The sequence below is a fragment of the Dendronephthya gigantea genome, unplaced genomic scaffold (assembly GCF_004324835.1).
Source record: "Dendronephthya gigantea isolate DGI-Jeju-01 unplaced genomic scaffold, DenGig_1.0 000004F, whole genome shotgun sequence".
In the NCBI taxonomy this organism is placed as follows: domain Eukaryota; kingdom Metazoa; phylum Cnidaria; class Anthozoa; order Malacalcyonacea; family Nephtheidae; genus Dendronephthya; species Dendronephthya gigantea.
The window spans coordinates 1,457,681-1,480,642 of record NW_021163014.1 but is presented as its reverse complement, the minus strand read 5'-3'; the positions used below and the strand labels follow the sequence as shown (position 1 = coordinate 1,480,642).

The following is a 22,962-nucleotide window of genomic DNA, read 5'->3' as shown; positions in this document are numbered from 1 at the left end:
TGCTGTGTTATATATAACAAGTCTTGTCGAGTGTTTTTTGAGCTCCAAATCTTCCCACCTGAAAGATCGAGACCAATGTAAAGGGTTCCTTCTCCGTGAATGCTTCAATGGTTACTGTATATTCTTTACCCACTGTAACAATATTAGCTAATTGTGACGATAAAATGATTCGTGAACAACCATTTCTTTAACAACATCACTCAAATTTGCACATCCTGAAATGAAAAAAAATCCAATAAAATATCAAGTCATACGAAGATGATGATAAGTCAGACGAAGAGAAAGTGGGGTGTACAGGCACAAAAACACCGACGAAAAAAAACTGGGAACGTCTAAGGTCCAATTAAAACAAAGTTCGGCTACACATTGAATCACGTGGTCCCACATGAACTTACAGGCTACACTTACAGGCTTACAGCTGCTTAGGTTCACTTGTCAAATGATGTAAAAAACAAGTATTATGTATTTATATATAATATTACACAATACAAAACGTAAAATATCCCTTACCACTTAGCATCATTGTTTCTTTGAGTTCTTCTTTATAGATATCTAGAACTTTGGACACTCCTTCCTCCCCCTTTAGACAAATAGAAATAGCATGTAAGAATATTTTCCAATTTCGTAAAAATGTAATGGTTGTGTTAAAGGTCCCCTTTTCTTTATGTGTTTTGGCTTCTGAATAATAGCAGGATCGTCGGGGCCGTATGTGGGAAAGCTTAATAGTCGCAAATTAATACAGCGACAAGTTCTCATTTTCCAATTTCTAATTTCTGCAGTTCTCTTTATCAAGACATCAACTGCCTTTTTTATATAGCTAGTTATTAATCATAACAGTTCACTGTGCGTTATTGTGCTTTGTGGATGTGCAGGTGTGCTGAGAGGCTTAAAAATGTTCCATCAACAGAAGTTAAAACAGATGCAGTAAATCTTAAACAGTTAAACATCATCATGCAATATGCCTCATGTTCCTTCTTTCGGCTTTATTGCCGGTACACTCCAAATCTCCAAGTGTTGAACAAACACCAAAAAAGGTGTAAATTCTTGCCTTCCAGCAAACACCAAAAGAGGTGCAAATATACACCTTCTGAATAGTCAATATACACTCAAGGGGGTATATTTACGCCAATTTTGGTGTAAGTGGTTTTGCCTCTGTATTTACACTGAAAAAGGGTTTATTTACACTTTACAGTATCAGTATACACTATGAAGTGTATTTATACATCAGGTTGGGGGAAACACTAAGTGTATATTTACACTAAAAATTGTATGTTTATACTTTTTGAGGTGAATATACCGAAAAAAAAAAATAAACCATAAGGTGTGTTTGACAAATATTGTATTCACTCAGATAAACAATAAACAGACCTGCAACTCCTATATTGAAGCAACAATTTTATTTAAAATAAAATAATGGTATCTTCTAAGCAGTAAGATGTATAAGCATAAAAAATACAAAATTCAATAGACAAATATTCCCTCTAACCTAACTTTAATATTAATATTTACAACCCTCCTTTCCTGCATATAATCAGTTATTTTTTTTAAAACTTTGACAGTTCATTAATCAGCACAAGAAGTCTTGTTGGTACCTTTTGCGTATCAAATACCTTCAGCATTTGCCTTTGTAAAAATACAATTGTATTGCTATACTCTCTCGGGTATTCAATGTTGCAAACATAATACAGGAGCATCATCATCTCCACAGCATGAAGTAATGGTAGTCTTGAGAAAACAACTCGATTTTTAGCAACAACCGTACACTTCATCTACCTGAGGCTCTTCTATGGTCCCATGCCAGGCTTTGAACTTCTTGTGACATCTTTAGCTTCTCGAAACTATAATAAAAAGGAAATAGACTTTTAATTAATCAGAAGCAAAAAATATCACTTGGCACACAGATTTGCAAAGTTGAAGTATACATAACATAGACTACAATGGTTTAACCTAAATCATAAGTTAGAGCAAAATATATACCTGACAAAGATATGATGCTGGATTGCACATTGCTGTTGACTTTCTAGCATCATTGGCAACAGACATAAAGCAACATAAGCTTGTTCCACTAAAAATGAGATTAAGCAAATCAAACATTAATCAAACACAGCCAACTTTGTTGCATCCTTTCTGCTAGTACACCAAAACTAATATACTTTTTACATGAGCAAACATTCTTTAGAAAAGCAATTACATTGTAATGAATCAGTTAAGGCAGCATTAAAGGGACTTGGCTATACAGCAGTCTAAAAAGTGAGGCAATTAAGATGGCTATCTAGAAAAGTCATTGAGAAGTTTACCTGCATTCAATTCAGCACTTTCACTATCAGCACCACACTCGATGTTCTCTCCACATTTCGTAAGATTTAGCAATTTCTTTCCCTCTCCTGAGAAGTTCTTTCCCTCAGCAAGTCTGACGAGTTTTGGGGCCAACATTAGCAGATTTTATTCCATTAGCAGATGCCTTATGCTGCATGTCATGTGCTTGCTAAAGCATCTAACCAAGTTGCTTATACAAGGTTTCACTTGGTTTTGCAATTATAAACGGTAATCTAGGTTATTTGTTTATCTAACCTGGTAGGTCAACTCATAGTAAAGAAGCCCTAAAGAAATTCTTACAGGATCTCTTTAAGATCTTACCATATTCTTACAAGATTTTTTTAAATCGTTTTGCGTTATTACAGGATTATTACATATATTCTTACGAAAGTTTTAAAGGTTCATAATTTGAAAGATTTTTAAAATTGGTAACAGTTTCAATTAGTCATTCTAATAACACTTGAGAACTGGGGAAACAAAACCAAAAGAACTATCGTTTTGTCTTTCCACCAAAATTATCTTACCAATAAAGGATGAGCAATTTACAAACTTCACCAGGGTTGTCTTTCCACAGCAATGAAGTGAGAACCAAGATGACCTGAATGCAAAAACTCTTTCAGGACTGGATCTGTTGGCGGGGGTAAACCTTCTTGACACTCGTTATAATTTAAACTATGATAAACCCTTATTATTGCGAAACCAGTGTTCTCCTTCTTCACGAAAAATTTTACTTCTCCAAAATATTTGTCAGCTTCTTTAATATCAACAAGAAAGCATACTGATTTCTTTCTTACTGATTTTTACATATCTGATCTGGTATTCCCCGTGTACCATGAAACAGCCTTTTAAGATGCGCAAGCATTGATTCAAACACAAAAGCAGAATGAAGGATTAAAGGCCAATGCTCTCTAAGCAAGGCCCATGTTCGGCAAGGTGAGGGAATGCGAGTTGAAAGTTGCTTCTGAAATATCATACAGTTTCGGAAGCATCCTTGTGTAACTGTCGAGCATAGCCCCAGCAACTGAGATAGATCTGGTCCTCAGTAATGTTATATCCATAACATAAAATCCGAACGCCAGTGACGAGAAATGGAAAAAGAACTCCGATGGCAGAATATCTTTCAAAATTGGAAGGCTAGCGTGGAGGAAAAAGGCCTGCTTTTCACTAGCTTTCCATCTTTTAAATTCTTTGAATGATCTCAACTTTCCCTAAAAATCATACATGGGGTAAGTTAATACTTTGAAGGCGTTCACTCGAAGCTGCGATGGTACGTTTCAGGTTGACACCACTTGGACACGATCCAGATAGCCACTTTGTCATGCGTCATGTGAATTCTCCTGCAAGGACCTAATGCATGTAATCAAAAGTTAACACACCTGGAATCTTGAGAATTGAATGCACATTCGACCGCTCTTTTACTCCAAAAACTGTTTCTCCTGTTTCCTAAGCTATTTGTGCGTAAGCTACTGTATCTTCGTGTGTGCGGCGTGGAAATGGCGTGCTCGTATAAGGATAAACACGTTTATTACCAGGGCCAACCATTTTTTGCCCTGAATGGAGACAAGAACAATAGCCAGACTTTCCATTGAACTGGATAAAATTAACAGAGGGGGCTTTTGCGACTAAGTCAACAACTTGCCCATTTACGACTAGTTTAAACTTTGATTCAAGATCACCAATAGAAATTGTCGGGCCAGAGCCTAAATGAATCACTTCTTCAACAAATTTCTGTTTATTCGGTTTTCCCTCCTTATAACCTCCTTATTCGGTTTTCGTTTTCCATACCAAATACAGAACATTATATTGTTCTTAAAAGATTATCGCAATGGTGGTGGAAGTTCGACAACAAAGCTCTGAACAGGCCAGATAGAGGCGCTGCTCGATCTAAACGCGGGTGCTCCATCAACATGCCAATAAAGGGTGATTGGGAAATGACCATCTTTTCGTACTTCAGTACTCTGCGATTGATATGATTTTCCATCTAATATATCTTTGTAAATATCACAAAAGTATGCTGGTAGGCCACAGTAAATCTTTTAATAATATGCCATTAGCCTATAAGAATTAGGAAGCACATATTACATGGCTATATTGAAAGCAAAACTGATATATATGCCTGGTCATGCAGCTATTAACTAGCCACCTTACAGTGTGGTATAAGTTTACCTGATATTAATCTTTTTAACTCTGGAAGAATGTCTATAACATAAAAGATACTCGAATTTCCTCCTTTTGCAGGCATTCTATGTAACGAGCACTTTTCGTTCCTGCACAGGTCATCAACCAAGGGGCTTTGGCAATTCATGCATGTCACATATCTTATGGAAATATATGTGAGCTCTCTTTCATTCTTTTTTTCAAGATGTAGCTTGATGCAGAAAGGTTGGTGCTATCTGGTAGACACAGTTGAAGCATTTTCAAAATGCTACCCAAAGCAAAATTTGAAAAATTGTGTCTCTGCTTCAAAGCTAGTAGAACCGCATTAAGTTCTTCCACGGATAAAGGAGACCCCTGGAACAGTTCTAAGTATTGGGAGGTTATTATTTCATCGTCTGAATCACTTGTTTGTTCATTATCACCAGAAGAAAGTTCCATAGTGTCATCACTTGATATGGAAGAGTCGCTATCTGTGTGAATGCATGTCGAGGTGTCTTCGATATCGCTGAAGCCTGCAGCAATTGCTGATGCATTGCATTCTGGATCTACTAAAATAAGAAACATGCAGCTATGAAGCAATTTTTTGTATATTACTAAAGTACTTCGATATCTAATTATTTAACATTTTCCTAGATTTCGGCGCATGGCTGTACTACATGGCCGCTATATCATGCACACATACATGCACACATAAAAGTTGGTAACATAAAACTGAAATAGTTGTATATAGTGCACGTTTGCTTATAATTTGCTCAAATAATAAACACATCGCTAAATTCTAACTTACAGCTCAAAGGTAGAATTTCATGACTGGGATTTCCGCTATAAGTGCTGCGGTCTAAATCGCTTGTATCACAATTGCTTGTGTTTGCCAAATGGACTGAATTGCTCCGGTATTCGGTGTATTCGAATATTCGGTTTTTGTATCAACCTATAGGTATATATGCAAATTTTATAAAACGAAATCTACTGCAACTTTCAGCAAAAAAAACATTGGGAGTTAATAGTACTTCCTAAAGCTACATAATAGTACCTCCTAACTGCCAAATATTAGTGCATAAATATTGGGTCAGCATCATTTCCAGTGAGAGAACCTACCTACAGATTCAGCAGAACTGTTAGTCTCCTTATTAGAATCGGTATCATCATTAGAATCAGTATCAGTCTCCAGAGACAAAGGCGTATGTTGTTTTTTACATGTTAGCGTTTTCAGTTGGTACTTGGCCAGATCTTCGTGTGCAACGGAAAAAGTATGCTTCGTGTGATCAAGTGCAACGGTAAAAGTATTTCTAAACGCTGCCATGCAGCTGCCGCGCGAACCCATTGTGAGTTTTTCTTCTCAGTTGAAATGTGATCTAAAAAGTCAAAATTTTTCCCTATTGGGTTTAGAGATTTGATTGGTTGCTTTCAATGTTCTACATTACAGGTCTGCTCGCGCGCGCAAATTCACACTCATCCAAGGTTCACTTCTTTAACGAACATCCCGGGATTTTAAGAATTTTGTTGGCGCATTTTTCGTGGCATTTGTTATCAATGGCTGTTAGTGAACGATTACAAAAGAAACGTCTCGCTGACAAATTCCCAGGTATATTATATTGAAAACATTTTCATACTGTTGTATTTCAAAGGAATTTTATAATCGAATATGTGCGCATTTGGGCTATATGCATGCTATTTCGTGTGCGTCTCATTTTGAAAAGACTGTCATATATGAATTGTGTCTATGCTAGTATATGAACCATAGACCAAATTTAGGCCAATTCCTAAAGACACAATGTCAATGAAAAAGGCATAAACATATAGACTATATAGGGTTAATTCAGTATCTTTGAAAATTAGGATAAACTTAGTGGAATATAATCAGCCTATACATAGTACTTAATGAGGTGGTCTCGCGAAGCTAACATAATTTCTTAATACTCATGTTAATTGCGAAATATTAATTGTAGGCTATATAGCAAGTTAAAATAAGGAAAAATGTATGCGTACAAGTTCGTCGTACATTGAATAGACAAATACTTTAATTTCCGTGGCGTTTTTTAGCGGCTTGTGCAAAGCTAATGGTATATTTCAGAGCCATAAGGGTAAAAGGATATGCGATTTAAAGTATCTGGTATTGTGACAAAAGCATAAAACATTTTAGTTGTACCACACAGAGATAATTCACAATGTTATTTGCATTGAAATATAGACTATAACCCCGCAGCAGACTACTTCTTAATCTTGTTTCAAGGGGAGGACAAATATTCGATTGTGGAAAGAAAAATGATCGTTGAGAAGGACATAAAAGTTCACGAGATCGCTACAGTAACGGGAGCTACTGGACGTTGGACTGGTCATGTTTCACTTATGATTAGCTATGTCATTATACTAGTAATTTTCGAACTTATAATGGAGTGTATACCTCTGCATGAGTAAAAAACGAACTTTAAAACAAACGGGTTGTTATACTTACACAATAGCGCCTAATGGTTGGATTAAATACATCGGTTCAGTTATCATGTCCAAATCAACAAACAAACAATTGTATTACTGACTTTAGGAACAAAGATTGAAGTGAAACGAGACTCAAGTCTTACGAAACGATGTTAGGTGGAAATTCTGCAGGCAGCAGTGTTGGACAGGAGAAACCTGATTTAGAACCAAGGCCTGAGAAAAAGAGAACCGAAGGTATAAACATTCCTATTTGTAAGCAAGTAAGCAAGTAAGAATTTAGACTGTCGCAAAAGAAACAGAAGCAGAATCATGACATCGGATTCAGAGCCTGATGAGGAAGAACACTATAATAATCCAATGGGTATAAAATTCATCTAGTATCATTACCATGCAAATGTCATGACTCTAGACGACATTGGTTAATTTCGCCGAGCATATATTGCTTCAAAATAAATCTATCATATACAAATAGACTGTAACAGGTTCAGCATATTTTTTTAAAAAAATGACATGGCGAACGAAACTAAGAAGGTCCGTGATTTATTGAAAAAATGAAAAGAGGTATCTTTTCTGCCCTGATTGCATGGCCACAAAATATAAAACGTTTCTAGATTTATCTTAATGCGGGTCAATCAATTCGTAGTATTTATTAATCATATAGTTGGTAATAAAGGAAGCTAGGTTAAGTTTCATTTTTAATATGCATATAGCGTCAGCCAAGCTATGCACCAGACATGGGTGATGTCATGGTGGAAATTGTCGGCAAACTTGATGCGATTTCGAATAAGTTAGACAAAATTTTGGAAACGTCATCACACGCGGAAAGGAGGCAAGTTGACATATAACGCCCAAAAGAAGAAAACTTGAGGAAATAGACCTGTTTCGCATAGTTCCCTAAATCAGTTCGCATAGTCCCCTAAATCAGGTAAATATGCGCATTTCAAAAATAAAGTATTTGCAGTGACCCGGAACATGGACCCGAAATTATTAGTTTTTCTAGATACTCGCACTCCAGATTTGAAGCCTTTCATTGTTTAAATTTTAGGGCCATCTCAATGTTAGTAAGTCATCTCCAGTTCAAGTAATAGAAGAAGAAAATATGAGACTCTGAATTCGTAAGATAACAATAATTTCCTTTGACAAAATTACATGCAATCATTTCATTTGAGAGTAACTATCCATAATTGGTGTTTAATTGTGCATCATGACAAAATGGTGTATTCAACAATCATGGGTTTATTCTTTTTCTAAAACTCTATACATTTTAGATTTTCAAAGGGACAAATTTACTGGTGGACGTTACCGCAAAGTCCAAAAAGCCGTCACTATGTGCCACGCAGCTACTTTCGCATCTCTTCACAGATGAAGAAATGCGGGAAGCTAGGTTGCGTGGAGCCCAAAGATAATAAGAGCAAAAAACCTGTTTTGGAACAAGACAAAATAAATCTAATAAAAAGTATGTTAATTAAAATGTTTTGAAAGTAATAATTTTCAGGGTATAAGCACAGGAGATTTTCATTAGTGGCCAAATCACTTTTAGATCTCATGAATCTATATATATGTATATAGAGAAATTTCGGTTATAGTGGGACTCCTGCTTTTTCCCTGACCAAGTATCAATTAACTTACATAGATGTTTCATAAAATGTAAATATGAGTAAAATATAATAAATCTAATTTGCCTTGTTTTCCATCGCATTGCCTGCCTTCCGTTTATCTTGATAGTTCAGGAAAATAAACTAAATTTCATAATACAATTAGCATAAATTATGCGGATCTCATGTGCATTATAATTATATCTATGTTGAACTGCATGTCTGATGTATATACAATATTGTATGCAATCTATATTTACTATCAATGTCTTGACGGTATTAAACAAGGTTCTAAGCTCGACGTCATTGAAATTGAGGGATAACAACTCACTAACACTCATATGCTTCCAGGGTGTTTATATTTATCTATATAAGCGCCCTGCGTGCTTACTGGTAGATGTTATAACGCCTGGTAAAAGTGAACGCCTGCATGAAAAGCTACTCGTTACACAGAAGAGTGTTTATTCACCGACTTTTTGGGTACATGCATTTACACCAAAACCTGGGTAAAAATACCAATTTTACCCTTTACACGTTACAAGTGTTATGTGCGCACTTTATCAGTGTAATAATACACCTCCAACGGTAATTTTACACTTTAAAGGCGTAATTTCTGTATTTACACCAACATTGGTTAAATATACCGTTATTAGTATTAGCAGAACACCTAGAGATTTAGAGTGTATCAATCAGGAACAGTAATTTTATGGCAGAGCACTTCATTTCAGTAAAGGAACAAAAGAGCTGAAGAATTAAACTGAAGTTTTACCTTCCTCTGTCTATTCAATTAGGGTTCAATCTGAGAGCAAAAATATAGCATGGAAAAACATGCCTCCAAAGACGGTGTTTAAATCGCTGGTGGCGAAACGAAGATAAGTCCAGTCGTTTATGTAAATACGATTTGTTAGCTTACGATTGAGAACAAGACCGTGATATGTCATTATTTTTACAAAAACTTGCATTCCAACAAAGACTTATTCAATTTCATTTCTTTTGCCAACATTTTTGGAAACTTGTATGTATAGACTTGCACTTTCTTTCATGCAAAAAAAATTTTGAAAATTCATACTGCAAGTGCGGTTGTAGAAAAATTACAGCACAAGATTGAGATTTCCTCGCTTCGTAAGGTAATGTGGAAAAACTTCAAGCCACTCTCGGTTACAAAAATACCAAAACGCTCATCCTCCCTGCAGTTTTTCTTGAGGTTTCTAATACTAATCAACACCAATAACAAAATTAAAGACGACTGACCAACCGGTTCGAAGTCAAATTAAAGTGGCCCTGAAACATTATTATAACACATCATCATACCTGATAGACCAGACCCCATACAATTGGCCTTCCTATAAATACCGCTCTTGCTCCTAAAGCCAGAGCTTTGAAAACATCAGAACCAAATCTTACACCACCGTCCAGATAAACCTCGATATTATTGCCGACCGCACGTACTATTTCTGGCAAGACTTCTATCTGTCAAGACAAGAGATCAGTTAAGTTTCCCTTTAAAATATGTATTGATGATCTTCAAAAGGGTAAATTCAATATTTATGATAACATGAAATAATTATATGGTCTAATGGGCGACTTGCGCTTTAGACTAATTTTTAATCGAAGTAAGTAGAAGAAAATAAATCGACTCCACGATTTCCTAACTTTTTCCAGTATATGACATCAGTTTTAAATTTCTCAATTTATTCATTCATAATTTCATAGTAGCGTAGAAGATTTACGCCTGTATTCGAAAAGGACACTCAAAAGAGCACTCATTGAGTGGCCGGCGATCTCAATCTTCACATAACGTTTCCATAGTGGTATTTCTACAATTCTACTGCATTAAGAGCTTAATTTTCAGTGTTTTAGTTTTATATTTTTCTTTAGATTAAGAATGAAGATGCTCAATAATCATTCTTATATATAAATACGAAGTTATTACAATAATTATTAATTTCTTTAGAAATTCATTGTTTTTACAATCAATGAACACCAAAATATTAGTATATATAGCGGAGGCTGGCTACGCTATACATACGCATGCAAACAAACCGAGCATATAGCATTTGATTGCATTTGAAGTTTTTTGCCGATTTTGAGAGATATCACAATCAATAATTACCGTTGCTGGAACGCAGTCCAACTGTCGACCACCGTGACTTGAAACAACGATACCATTGACACCATAGGTAACTGCAAATTTTGCATCTTCAGCAGTGAGTATGCCTTTCACTACCACTGGTAGTGACGTAACCGACTTAATCCAAGGAATGAGTGTGTCCCACGTTGCCGACGGATCCAAAAAGCCGTTTACCTTGTCTAAACTAAATTCGCCATCATTTGTGGATTTACTGAATTCGTCTTTCAAATTCGGCGGAGTTGGCATGGTAAAATTGCAACGAAAATCTTTGTATCGTTTACCAAAAGTTGGTACGTCGACAGTCAACACGATTGCTTTATATCCAGAGGTCTCGGCGCGCCTTACAAGACTCTCCATAACTTTTCGATTTTTTAAAACTGATAATTGAAACCATTTTAATCCAGTAGAGGCTGAGGCGACTTCCTCAAGTCTTATCGATGAGAAATTGCTAAGGGTCATACAGGTACCGATACGAGAGCTTGCTGTTAAATAATGAATAAATTTGTCAAATTGCTAAAAATTCGATATGTTCTAACAAGATGCTTTCTATATAGAGCCAGTTTTCCCGGAACATTTCGCGTTGTTTCAGAGCTTTCGACACATTTCGCCATGCAAGGCAAAATGGTCGCTTTGTGCGAAGAGCTAGTAAAAAACACACTTCAAGTGACATGCAGTATAGCCAAGCGTGATATTGTAGCTATACCGCCTACTACCGCTATGCCTCGTTCAGTATAGTTCCGGTGCGTTCGTTAATTCAAAACTTCAATATACTAATTGTTCATCATTTTTGACTGACCTTTTGCTGTAGCAATTTCACCATCAGGATGTGCAATTTTATGAAAGCCAGTTGGTGCGATGAAAAAAGGCACTTTAATTTCCTCACCGAGGATTAAGGTGGACATGTCAATGGACGACACATTGCGTAAGACGCGTGGACGAATTCTTAGTCTGTATTATGATGAAAAATTAAAGTTGCAGAGACAATTATTGAATAAAGCTATAGAAAATGGTATAAAAATATCGAGCAAATGGTGTTTTACCGTGAAATTTAAAGCAAGTGTATATTCACAAACTACGGGCGCTTTCCTTTCAGAGGCCAAACGATGGTCAACCGCTCGGTCATATTTTGAAGTGAAATTGAATGTTCAAAATGTTCGAAATATAAGCTGCATGTATACTCACGTATGCGAACAAAAATGTCACTGATAAATCTCATATATTATTTGCTGGAGTATGTTTTCTCTTACAACATAATACTAGATGCACTGAATAGTATTTTAGCGCGAACCAGCAGCAAAATGTGCACGTGCGATTTCTTAAGGTCGTTAAATACTATAATCACATTTAAATTTCACAGCTATACGTTAGCTATACGTTTCGTGAAACTTTGGTGATAAATAGGATGGAGGGGGACGGAAGGGGGTAGAGGGGGGGATTGAAATGAATTGCAATGAATACATAATTATTAAAAAAAAAAATTTCTTGCATCTGAGAAATATTTTTCTTGCCAGAAAAATGTTCTTATTTTCTTGGTAATAAAATGACATTTTGCTGTACTGTATATAATTACTACCAAACATAAATGTTACATAACAAAAGCGCGTAACTTCAATTGGTTAATCAGCGTGCAAAGGTTAACAACGCGCAAAGCAGACTGTTCGTTTGCTAAAAGTCCGAGGACACACACTGGACGCGATCCACCATCGCAAATCTATTTTTTAGTCTTTAAAAGCTTTTAACTTTGACAATGTGGTGATATTCTCCCTAATTATAAAATGATGCTATATTTTGATACCTATACCTCTCAAAATGTTCTTCCAGACTTGAAATCGTTTGCTTCTGAAAATAGAAAATTCGCGTAGCGTTATGCCCGTTTCAGATTTCGAACTTTTCTTGTGCTGAACCAGGGCGTGCATTGCGTGCATGTATAAGATAGGGCGGAGAAACGGCGATATAACCCCTGATTTATGCGTGATGCATGGGCGCCCCCCTTATTTTAGCACATGCTAGTAAGTACAGGATGTATGGAGTTTCAAGCAACGTTCGAAGATTTGTTGAAAGAGGAAAATTTCTATTTTATTTTAGCTTTCGGCGACATCGATGTCGAAAAGTATGACAAATCATCCCTTGTTATTCGATTATTAGCTATTTAGCAATAATATACAAAGGTTTCGCAACTTCCAGTCCTGTCCGGCATTAATTATCCCTAATTATCCCGTTCTTTTGTTTACATTGTTAATATATTACATGTAAAAATGTCTGCCAAGTTTTCCCGTGACGTCGTGTTTGTTCACGTATAGCAAAAAAGTTTGAAAAATTTACGAAACAATATTTTTACTACGGAGAGATATATTAATAATGAATTATTTGTCCGTGCATTTCGCATTTACTTATTATATCTTGGCTACTGACCAAGGATCAACGTGTTGGTAAGTTAGACAAGTATTCATTTGTCAACCTAAGAATGGAATAGATCGAAAAAGTGATAAATCATAAATGTATATGAAATCCGTAATTTTTAAACCTCTACGAGGGACGGACGTTTTTGGTCTGTCATCAAATTTTTACGCTGTTTTCAGCAAGCTATTGCGAAAAAGGTTAAAAAAATTACCTCATGAAACTTGTTGGGATGAAAGGTTTGTGTTTATCCAGCATGTATTAAAAAAAGCTAAGTTGGGGCGTTTATCCAAGTTATAAATTATGAAATTTTATCACCCCTTCAATGTGGAAATTTTCGTTCTTATCTTTAAAAAGAATACCTTGAATTATGTTATATAAACGCCAAAAAGAGTAAATAATAACATAAAAAATATATCAAAACGATTGACTTCATAGTTTTTAACACATTTGATTTGTCTCTTTGAGTTTCGCATTAAAATTTTGATTTGAAAACATTTGGCGCCCTTCCTCGTTAGGCTGGTAGCCCCAGTCCTAAAGTGCATCACATATTTTTCATACCAATGTTTCGCCGTTTCAACGCCCTATCTTATATACGACCTGGCTAAAGTCTTTGCTTAAATTCATTTGCCTTCGATTAAGCACATGAAAAACTCGACGTTTGAAACGGACCTTAGCGAATCGCGTCCAGTTTGTGTGGGCCAACAGACTTTCACATATGGCTTCACAACATGAAACATCCGTAGATCAGAAAGGAGTTGGGTATTTTACTGGATGTAATCACTTCAACATGTCAAATGAAAGCAATTTAATAGAAGCCGACTTATTAGCCTTTGTAATGTATAGAAATATTTCACAAAAATGACACAATATATCAGTTTCAAATGGAATATATTTTACTCTTATTGCATTCTAAAAATGAAGTTAATGTTTTATGTGTGTCTGGTTATTGTATATACGAAGATATTTTACCGTTTAAAAGCTGCAGTTGATTCCCCGACTGTCTGCATATCGTTCGCACCCGAAGCGTAATAATTAAATGCATCCTTTTGTAAATGTTCTTTGGCGAAGATTTCAAAATCGCTAACACAAACTGGCTCATGGTTCATTTTATAGTTTGCCATCTTCCCTTATATCAGTAAACTCGTCTCGGACAAAGGCAATCCAAAAGGCTGCCTACAAGTGTACATAATATACCATTATTATGCATTGTGAAGGTCACGGGACACGACGGCAATAACAATTCATGCATAAGATTCAAATTACATAACAAGTCCTTGTCTTTCCCTTCGAAAACCCTCCACGCAGCTAACCCTCGACAAACAAATCTATAACGGCATGCAATCTTTCCCGAAGAGCCATAGTGATTCCAAAAGTTCGACCTGAAATTACGTTTGACTACATTTACAGTCTAGTTTCCATTTGGTCGTTACCTGCCGCGAGAGTTACTCGTGGTGGATGTGAAATAGTACTAGAAGTGTATCTGCCTGTCTTCCGTGTCGGGTAGGTTATGCAAATTGTTGCTTATGTATCGGTTATTTTGAGGCAACGAGGAGATACATATTTTTTTCGTGAATTTATCCGAGGTGGCTCAAAATAACGTACTTTTTTTCACATTAATTTGGCGGGATGCATTTATTATATAATAATAGAAAGGAAATGCTTTTATTCCGTGTCGCAATTCGGAACTAGGATTTATAGAACGAAAGAATTGTTTTCTGAAAAACGAGTATATATTCAATAACTATCGTCATCGTATTGAGTATATTCGCCGACCAGAAAAAGAAAACCGAGCAATGTGCAAAATGAGAAATTTTATAAAATTTTAATCCGTTTCTGTAATCTTTTGAAAACATCTAGAAGCTGTAACTGAATGGCCAATTGGCCGATTTTGAGATAAGTAAGTTATATTAAATCAGCTATATATTTTGTTTAGTGCAAGACATATTTTGTTATAAATGACGTCATTGTGCATAATATGAAAATGGCGTCATTGTGCATAAGGTGCCTTCCCGCTTCTTGTTGTCTGTTTATTTTCGGGTCATGCTGAACGATGATTCCTTTCTCGTCACGTGTCTATTGTATTTTGCACAGATAAACCAATAGCAATACTTTCTGAAAAGCAAGTATCCTGCCATTTTGGTAGAATACGAGAAAACAAAGGACATGGAGCAATCGGACGCCGTGGAGAGCGCATCCCACGACCCGTTCAACTTGGTAAAAAACGATAAACTTTGTGAGTTGCCGAATTGAACTTGTCGAATCGAACTAGTTAATATATTAGACATATGAAAATATTAGAACACTCCACAATGGGATGATAACCGCCCAGTCAAAACATGAGGGCATCGATGATTTCAATTCTCTTGTGGAAAAATTCATGAGAAATAACATACCCCAACTCATTCCCATCACAGTATTCCAATCACACATGTTTTGGCTGGGTCTTAACAATCCTCGCGTAGCCAAGTTTGCCTTCGACCACTGGCGTCATATTTCATTGCACGTAAACAATCGGAAGAATGCACATTGAAAAAAACCCCGGTAAGCAAAACCTCAGGCTATTACTATTAGCAATTAAACCGGGTATGTTTACCTAAAGCTTAGCTTTGTGAGATATTTTGTTTGTTTTGAGCGCTAAAGCATGTGAAAAGCTTATCTTAAAATGAGTTCAATAGTGGTGGTAATAAGCTGAGATCACTGGTTTTTCAGATCAGTGGCCGAGATTTGCGGAATAATCTTAGTAATATGGCATTTTTAAAACGCTTGCAGACAAATTAATACATATATTCTCGTTGTCAAGAAAGTGTTAAGCCAGTACGTATAGACGTACGTAAACGTAAGTATGTAGACTTAGTACGTAGCCCTTTTAGAATAGGGGTAAATACCTTTAAATAATTTTTTATAACCTTACCGGCGGGGGTACACATGGATTTCGACCTCAAAGTCGAAAAATTTTTTTTGATGTCTTAGGTAGCTCTATTGCCTTGAAGAAGCTGTGGTGGTCGTATTTTCAAAAAAAAATTATTTACTACCTACTTATTTATTGTTTTAGCTGCCACTATATTCGGTTACTATGGCAACGCATTTTGTTTTTTTTTTGTTTTCAATGTAATTTTTTGTTTCTATTGTCTTGAAAACGTGATCAAGGGCTGGTTATGTTTATCATGGATTACATGAAGTTCCCCTCTTTACAAATAGGCCTGTAAAGTATCATGGGAAGGCATATTTCTTGTTTGAAAGCTACATTGTATCATTCGGATCTAAACTAGCACTGCTTTAAATATCAAACTTGGTTCCAAAAATTACTTTATATTATCTTACTTCTGTTTGTTATGGTTGGTTATAAGAACAAAAACATTTATAAGAAAAAAAGAAAAGGAAAACCATTTTCTGGAAGGCAGAGATACACAGATAACTCAAGCATGAGTGAGTCTACTGATGGCGGTGATTCAGCGAGATCAAGTACAACCCCACCAAATTCAGAACCTAATCTGGAAGTGGAATCAACCAGGCTTTTGAGCGCATCCAGAAGAAAACTAAACCTGTCAAAAGAAGCAGAAACATCAGCTTTGGAGGCTTCCCAAGATATAGATCATGCTGGACAAGGCTATCGCCTTATTGATATAAATAAGCTGTCATCAAGCATTTCAAAAGCACATGTTTGTGACGCAGGTAAGGAGGTGTTTGTTCAATCTTCCTTTAATTCTGTACTTAGTTTATACTTTGAATGTTCTATAATTTCTATAACTACATTTTTCATTAACTGGTTTGTTATTTCCAAAATTAACTTGATTTGGTTGTATACAGTAGGCTATTGACATCTGTCTATGATATAATAATCACCAAATATGTGAATCAGTTAAGATTGGTAATACTGTTAATATAATTTTTCTAATCTAGGACACTTGGTTATTCACGAAGATATTGCTGGAAAAAGAGGACTAATGCCTGATCTCAAAGCAAAATGTAGTTCGTGTGAAGAGGAAGTCACTTTAGAGACGTCCTCTAAGCTCTCTATAAATGGAAACAGTGCTAATGTAAACCGACGTGCAGTGTACCATTCTGTGGAATCAGGGGGTGGTTATGAAGGTCTTGCATCTTTTTGTGGGATGAACATGCCTTGTATGACTAGGACGACCTATTACCAGCACTTTGAAAAAGTTGTAACTGCTCTTGAGCAAGAAGCTAAAGATGAAATGAAACAAGCTGCACAAAACTTGAGGGAACATATTTTGAAGGAAAATGGTTCAGAAGATACAAGTTCTACTGTCGATGTTGCAGTAAGCTTTGATGGTACTTGGGCCAAGCGAGGCTTCACATCTCTTTTTGGTGTTGTATTTGTAATTTCTATTGACACTGGGGAAGTACTTGACTACCATGTTATCTCAAAATCTTGTCAGAAGTGCAGTTTGAAGAAATTGAAGTGCACGACTGATGAAGAATTTGAGGAATGGGAAATTGAACATGTGTTCTCTGGTGAATGTGATATAAATTTTGGTGGCAGTTCACCTGCAATGGAGATGGAAGGAGCAAAAGTTTTGTGGAGCAGGTCTCTGGATCTGTATAACATTCGCTACAGATGGATGGTCTCAGATGGAGACAGCAAGGCACATAGCGCTGTGGAGGAAGTATATGATGAAATTAAGGTTGAGAAGCTTGATTGTGTGGGGCACGTACAAAAACGAATGGGAAAAAATCTCCTAAACCTAAAAGCTACAACAAAAGGCAAACTTGCAGATGGGAAGACAATTGGAGGACGGGGCCGGTTAACAGAGGAGAAAATAAAGAAAATACAGCGGTATTATGGTTTAGCAATAAGACAAAATACTCTGTCAACACCAAATCCAACGGATCAAGAAGTTTCAGTTGCTGTATATGCCATGAAGAAGAATATTATAGCAATTTTACATCACTCTGTCCAATCAAATGATCCTAAAAAACAACATAGGTTTTGTCCTACTGGACAAAACTCATGGTGCAAATGGCAGCAAGATCAAGCTTTAGGAACATCGATGTACAATGGAGATGATTGCTTACCAGAAGTTTTATTTGACCTGCTTAAACCAATTTTTCTAACTCTAAGTGACAGTAAGCTATTGGAAAGATGTGTTAGAGGTGCAACTCAGAATAATAATGAGTCAATCAACTCTCTAGTGTGGGCTCGGTGTCCGAAGCACAAGAATCATGGAGTGAAAGTTGTGCGATCTGCAGCTGCATCTGCTGTCTGCCACTTTCGTAGTGGTGCTGCAAGCAGAGACAGAGAGTAATGCAACGACTTGCAATTCCAGCTGGTGAGCTAACAAAGAGATCTTTGCTTTTAAAAGACAAGAAACGGGTCAGAAAGTCTGACCACCAGACATCCGAAAAAAACAAAAGACGTCGACAGGCTGAGCAGCTCCAAAAAACCCGAAAAGAAGAAGCTCTGCGAGAAGCAGAAGGGACAACATACTGTTAATGACAAAATAGTTAGGCTAAAGTTCCAGAAACCTGTCAGAAACAGCTCGAACATTACCATAAAAACTTAACGCTTGTTTCTCGCAATGTACTTTTTCCATCTTTGAGAAAAGATATCTCATGATGTATTTAACCAATTTTCCTGAAATTTTCAGGGCTTATTCCTATGTTACAGCTATCTAAAATGAGCATAGGAAATTTCTGTATCTTGCTTGGGGTACATTTTATGACAAAAAATATTATCGAAAAAACCTATGTTAACTTTGCTCCTCGACTGCAACCACTAGATTCAAGATACAAAAAAGTTCTATGCTTAATTAAGATAATGATGCCTATCCTACTTACTGTTAAAATTTCTTAAAATTACAGACAATCTACAAGCAGATATCTTTTCTCATATGCACCACAGTTTCGCACAGCATGTGGTATGTTTCACAGCATGGTGTCAGGTTAAAAAGCATGTTAGGTACTAATGATTAGTATGTTTAGATTCTATAGGTCATAAGCTTTCTACTGATATATAGTTTGTCATAACTTTGGTGAATATCAATAGAATTATAGCCATTTCAAAAACAACCACCAATCCATGTGTACCCCCGCCTTAATAATTGTAAAATACCTTTTACAAGTACGTATACCTTTTAGTATAGTACGTAGACCTAGTACGTAGTATTTAACCACTGCTAGTACGTTGACTGAATTCAAAGGATGTCATTTAGCTGAGTGCGATTACACTAAATTGAAATGCAACAAATTGTGGGAATAATAGATATGGACGGCATCATGGTCAACAAAATATTCCACTGTCAAGAGCTAGGAATAATTGTGGTTGGGGAATCGCAAGCCAAATCTTACGTTTTTGATACAGGCCTTCGATGGGAGAACATGTCGCCCAAGGATCGATGATGTTTCAAGTATGTGCAAAGGCATATACACAAACTCCCCTTCGACGCACCCCTACGCTAATTAAAAATCTCCCATATTTTGGGAGATTTTGCGATGTCACATGACCAGCCTTGACCAGGGTCTTTGCCGCAGCGTGGGCCGCGAGGAGCGTAGGTAAAAGAGCCTGGCTTGCGAGGTTGGGAATGGGGGAATAAGGGAACACAGGAATAGGGGAATAAGGGAATATATAGGCTGAATATTAATGATATGTATATATTATTTGCGCAAATATATCAAGAATTGCTTGTAACTTGCTTCAAAGGTCAAAAATAAAAATTCGAACTCCGTCAATCGATGCGGAATATTGCTTAAAATAATTGTGCCAAGTTTCATTCCGATCAAACAAGTAATGCTAGAGTCTTAGGGTTTTTTTAAAGAGCGTCGCCCCCTAACAAGAAGAAGAAGAAGATTAGCAGCGGTTAGGGACCAGTTCCTGGTCCAATAAAAATTTAAAAGCATTTAAAGTTTTTCGTGCGTGTACGTGCGTATAAAAACGCGTAAGTGGAAAGCAGCTTTAAGGCTGTTTTTCACTTGCGCGTTTTTCATACGCACGTACACGCACGTAAAAGTCTAAATCCTTGTACATGTTACCTTTGAGAAAACTAAGTGAATAAATCGAAGGAACTTAGTTTTCTGCATATTTTAGTTTGCATTAGTTGACCTAGATGTTAAATAATAAAAATTTAAAAGCATTTAAAATGTTCCGTACGTGTACGTGCGTATAAAAAACGCGTAAGTGGAAAGCAGCCTTTATACATGTTACTTTTGAGAAAACTAAGTGAATGAATCGAAGGGAATTAGTTTTCTGCATATTTTAGCATGCGTTAGTTGACCTAGATGTTAAATAATAAAAATTTAAAAGCATTATCCGTACGTGTACGTGCGTATACAAAACGCGTAAGCGGAAAGCAGCCTTTATGCTTGCGCCTATTTCACTAGTGTGAACCATGCGGGATTAATTATCGACATCAATCAAATCAACATATCCATATACGTATATGTATTGTAAATAGGCTTCATTGATCGACATGCCCGCCGTTATTTTAAACATTGCTGGCATGTCGAACAAATAAGTAAATTTATAATGCACATACTTAAACAATTACTTGCTCAGAGCAACAGGAATTGTAAACAGTGAACCAATCAAAACACTTTATTGCTACATCTCATACGTCATCGAGCGGATACGCTTGACGCACGGTCGGATATAAAGTACCTCCAAGGCGCACTTGTTTGTTTCAAACAGATTGCCCTGCGAACTAGTGGTTGCAGACATGGAGCTTGGAAAAGTAGGAATTGTTTTGTTTGGTGTGATATTATGTCTACCTTGTTGCGCAGGTAGGTATTGCATGGTTCTCTATGCAGGGCCTGGAGAACTAAATAGCTAGACGATTTGTGTATATTTGCACGTGTTTGTTAATTTAGCAGCTTTAATAGCCGTAAAATGCCTTCGATCGGCAAGACTAAAGTTAAAAGGGTAAACGCCGTCAACTTTGTTCGCATCATCTTCGAGAATTATGATATATCTTATATATGATATATCTATGATATTATGATATATATGTCACATTGCACACAAATTTCTAATTATTGTTTCACAATATGGTCTGATTTTAGAATCGGATCAAATTACTATTAACTATAATGACTTATACACACTTGGCACGCTGTGCAAGAAACATGCAACCAACTCTACATGATTGCTGATATAATGTAAAAACCATATGAAATATATGCATTATATGAGATTACATTGCTTTAATTTGCACTGGTATTAAGATAACGTTTGAACAAACATGGTCTAACGTAACTGCATGTATTGCTACTAAATAATTTAAATAAGTTTTATAAACAGGAAAAATATCGTAATTAATTAAGGTGCCCAACAAGGCATAACGTGGCGACGACGACTATTTTCTGAACCTTAAACAACATCATTCGTTGCAACCACAATACACACTTATATGTATAAAAAGATTCAAACTACAGTGTTCACATACATTATAAGTTGTTGGGGATAGTCATTCCATAGTTCTTTCGAACAATCCCGCGGCATGCAGGAACGCTAAACTTGCATCGGAAACTCAGTAGAACGTGACGCCACACGGTTCGACAGGCAAATTGCGAATTCAGACTAATATAGCGTTGTTGGAATAGTATATTAAGGATTTGACCATGAGAAGAATTCACCAGGCCCTAAATTCAGGGTATTTTCGCTAAAGTCAATGATAAGTTGGGTGATTTGCACTCGCGACTCGGGTAATTTTTACTGAAATCAATCCACCAAGACCCGTACGCCTATGCGGCTATGCCCACGTTTGTTAATGATTTCATATAAGCACCGAAATATGAACATTGAACATATGATTTCATTTTCATGTAAGCAATAATATAATAATGTTAAACTGTGCACCCTTATATTGGTCCAGTCAATATTAATACAGGAAATGTACATATAAACAACTACGGCAAATTTATACATTACGGATCCAAATTTTATTGTATGTTCCTAAGCCGTTTAATAAAACTTTAAATTCTTGTGACTTTGAGTATCCGGATTAAAGTAACGTAAGAACGGAAGTTTTTTACTTTATTTATATCTCATCGCATCTTGAAAGTTGAAAGACATGCATGCAGTCAAACTGGATTATATTTAAAATACGTTGGGTATACTAACCACACTGCATTTACTATTTTCCTGAATTATTGGCTACCGTTGTTTAGGTCTAAGTAAGATCAATGACAATTATAATTCGGCTTTATGTGTTGCAATTTCGGCATAATTTTGCTTACGTTCACCGTATTGGAAAAATCAAAGAAAAAACTCTTAAACTAAAGCGGGACGCGAACTGATATGGACGCGGACCGTTGGAGGCGGGCTACTACAAGCCTTGCGCTGAAGGCGCCATTAATGCTATGGCCAGCTTCAAGAGATTTTTCATCGAGAAAGATACTAGGGCCTTCAAGGGATTTCTGCTACGACTAGGGCAGGGCTCAAATTTGTACCCGTACCCATTTTACATGTATTATTGTTTAGGATACCAATAAGAACTGACCTTTAAATTCAAAAATTGCTCAAAAAGGAATTTTAAGTGAATTTTGACTTTGAAACATATTTTCAAAATACAAATTACAAGCATGCCGGCCATGCAGTGCAAAGTGCAAATTCCTAAATGCGAAATATTATGGCATAAAATCCACAGATTTATATAAACAAGTGAAGACGCCTATTCTGGCAGTAACTGCGTCGCGTCAATCGTTGCATGCAACTATTCCTTTAAAAAAATGTTTCTTTCTCAGGGTTTCTAGTAAATAGAGCACTTCGTACAGAATATAGCTGCAATATTGGTGCTAGGCAGATGTAGCGAACGATATACGTGAATAATGCCGAGATTGGAGTCATGTACTCTAGGAATCGGTTTGTACTGAAATTCAATAGGATCGGTCTGGCTGTTTTTACCCTTGAAAGGAAGGTGCGGTTTGATTGAAGAATGGCGGCATAGTCCATATAGACACCTCGTTACATGA

General features: G+C 36.4%; 3 protein-coding genes and 1 long non-coding RNA gene across 10 annotated transcripts in view; 2 read left to right on the top strand and 2 right to left on the bottom strand.

The window, feature by feature from the left end:
- Positions 1-6: 6 nt before the first annotated feature.
- LOC114515544 ((S)-2-hydroxy-acid oxidase GLO2-like) lies at positions 7-15,502 on the bottom strand. 6 transcript variants are annotated; one of them, XM_028534823.1, is made up of 7 exons: positions 15,429-15,502; positions 14,005-14,208; positions 11,432-11,583; positions 10,618-11,117; positions 9,816-9,974; positions 511-580; positions 7-215 (listed from the first exon to the last, which is right to left on the bottom strand). In XM_028534823.1, exons 2-7 carry the CDS (start codon positions 14,154-14,156, stop codon positions 148-150), a joined length of 1,101 nt encoding a protein of 366 aa, XP_028390624.1. In that variant the 5' UTR covers positions 14,157-14,208; positions 15,429-15,502; the 3' UTR covers positions 7-147. The 6 variants fall into 6 exon arrangements, with proteins under 6 accessions (XP_028390624.1, XP_028390623.1, XP_028390628.1 ...); XM_028534822.1 differs by lacking the exon at positions 15,429-15,502 and adding an exon at positions 14,299-14,469; XM_028534827.1 differs by lacking the exon at positions 15,429-15,502 and adding an exon at positions 12,437-12,474 and having other exon boundaries at positions 14,005-14,059.
- On the bottom strand, positions 1,612-6,175 carry LOC114515546. Of its 2 annotated transcripts, XR_003686200.1 has the most exons (6): positions 5,261-6,175; positions 4,483-5,021; positions 3,693-4,371; positions 2,298-3,524; positions 1,978-2,065; positions 1,612-1,838 (listed from the first exon to the last, which is right to left on the bottom strand). It is a non-coding gene; the product is annotated as an uncharacterized LOC114515546 (long non-coding RNA). The 2 variants fall into 2 exon arrangements; XR_003686199.1 differs by having other exon boundaries at positions 4,483-6,175.
- Positions 15,503-16,367: 865 nt separating the features above from the next.
- LOC114544628 lies at positions 16,368-18,490 on the top strand. Its single transcript, XM_028563213.1, has 4 exons — positions 16,368-16,707; positions 16,936-17,315; positions 17,436-18,143; positions 18,296-18,490. Exons 1-4 carry the CDS (start codon positions 16,368-16,370, stop codon positions 18,488-18,490), a joined length of 1,623 nt encoding a protein of 540 aa, XP_028419014.1.
- Positions 18,491-20,662: 2,172 nt separating this feature from the next.
- LOC114515704 overlaps positions 20,663-22,962 on the top strand; it is a 79,528-nt gene continuing 77,228 nt past the window's right edge. Inside the window, exon 1 of the mRNA XM_028535003.1 lies at positions 20,663-20,772. Coding sequence (XP_028390804.1) covers positions 20,709-20,772 — 64 coding nt within the window. The 5' untranslated portion in view covers positions 20,663-20,708. The remainder of the gene's footprint in view (positions 20,773-22,962) is intronic.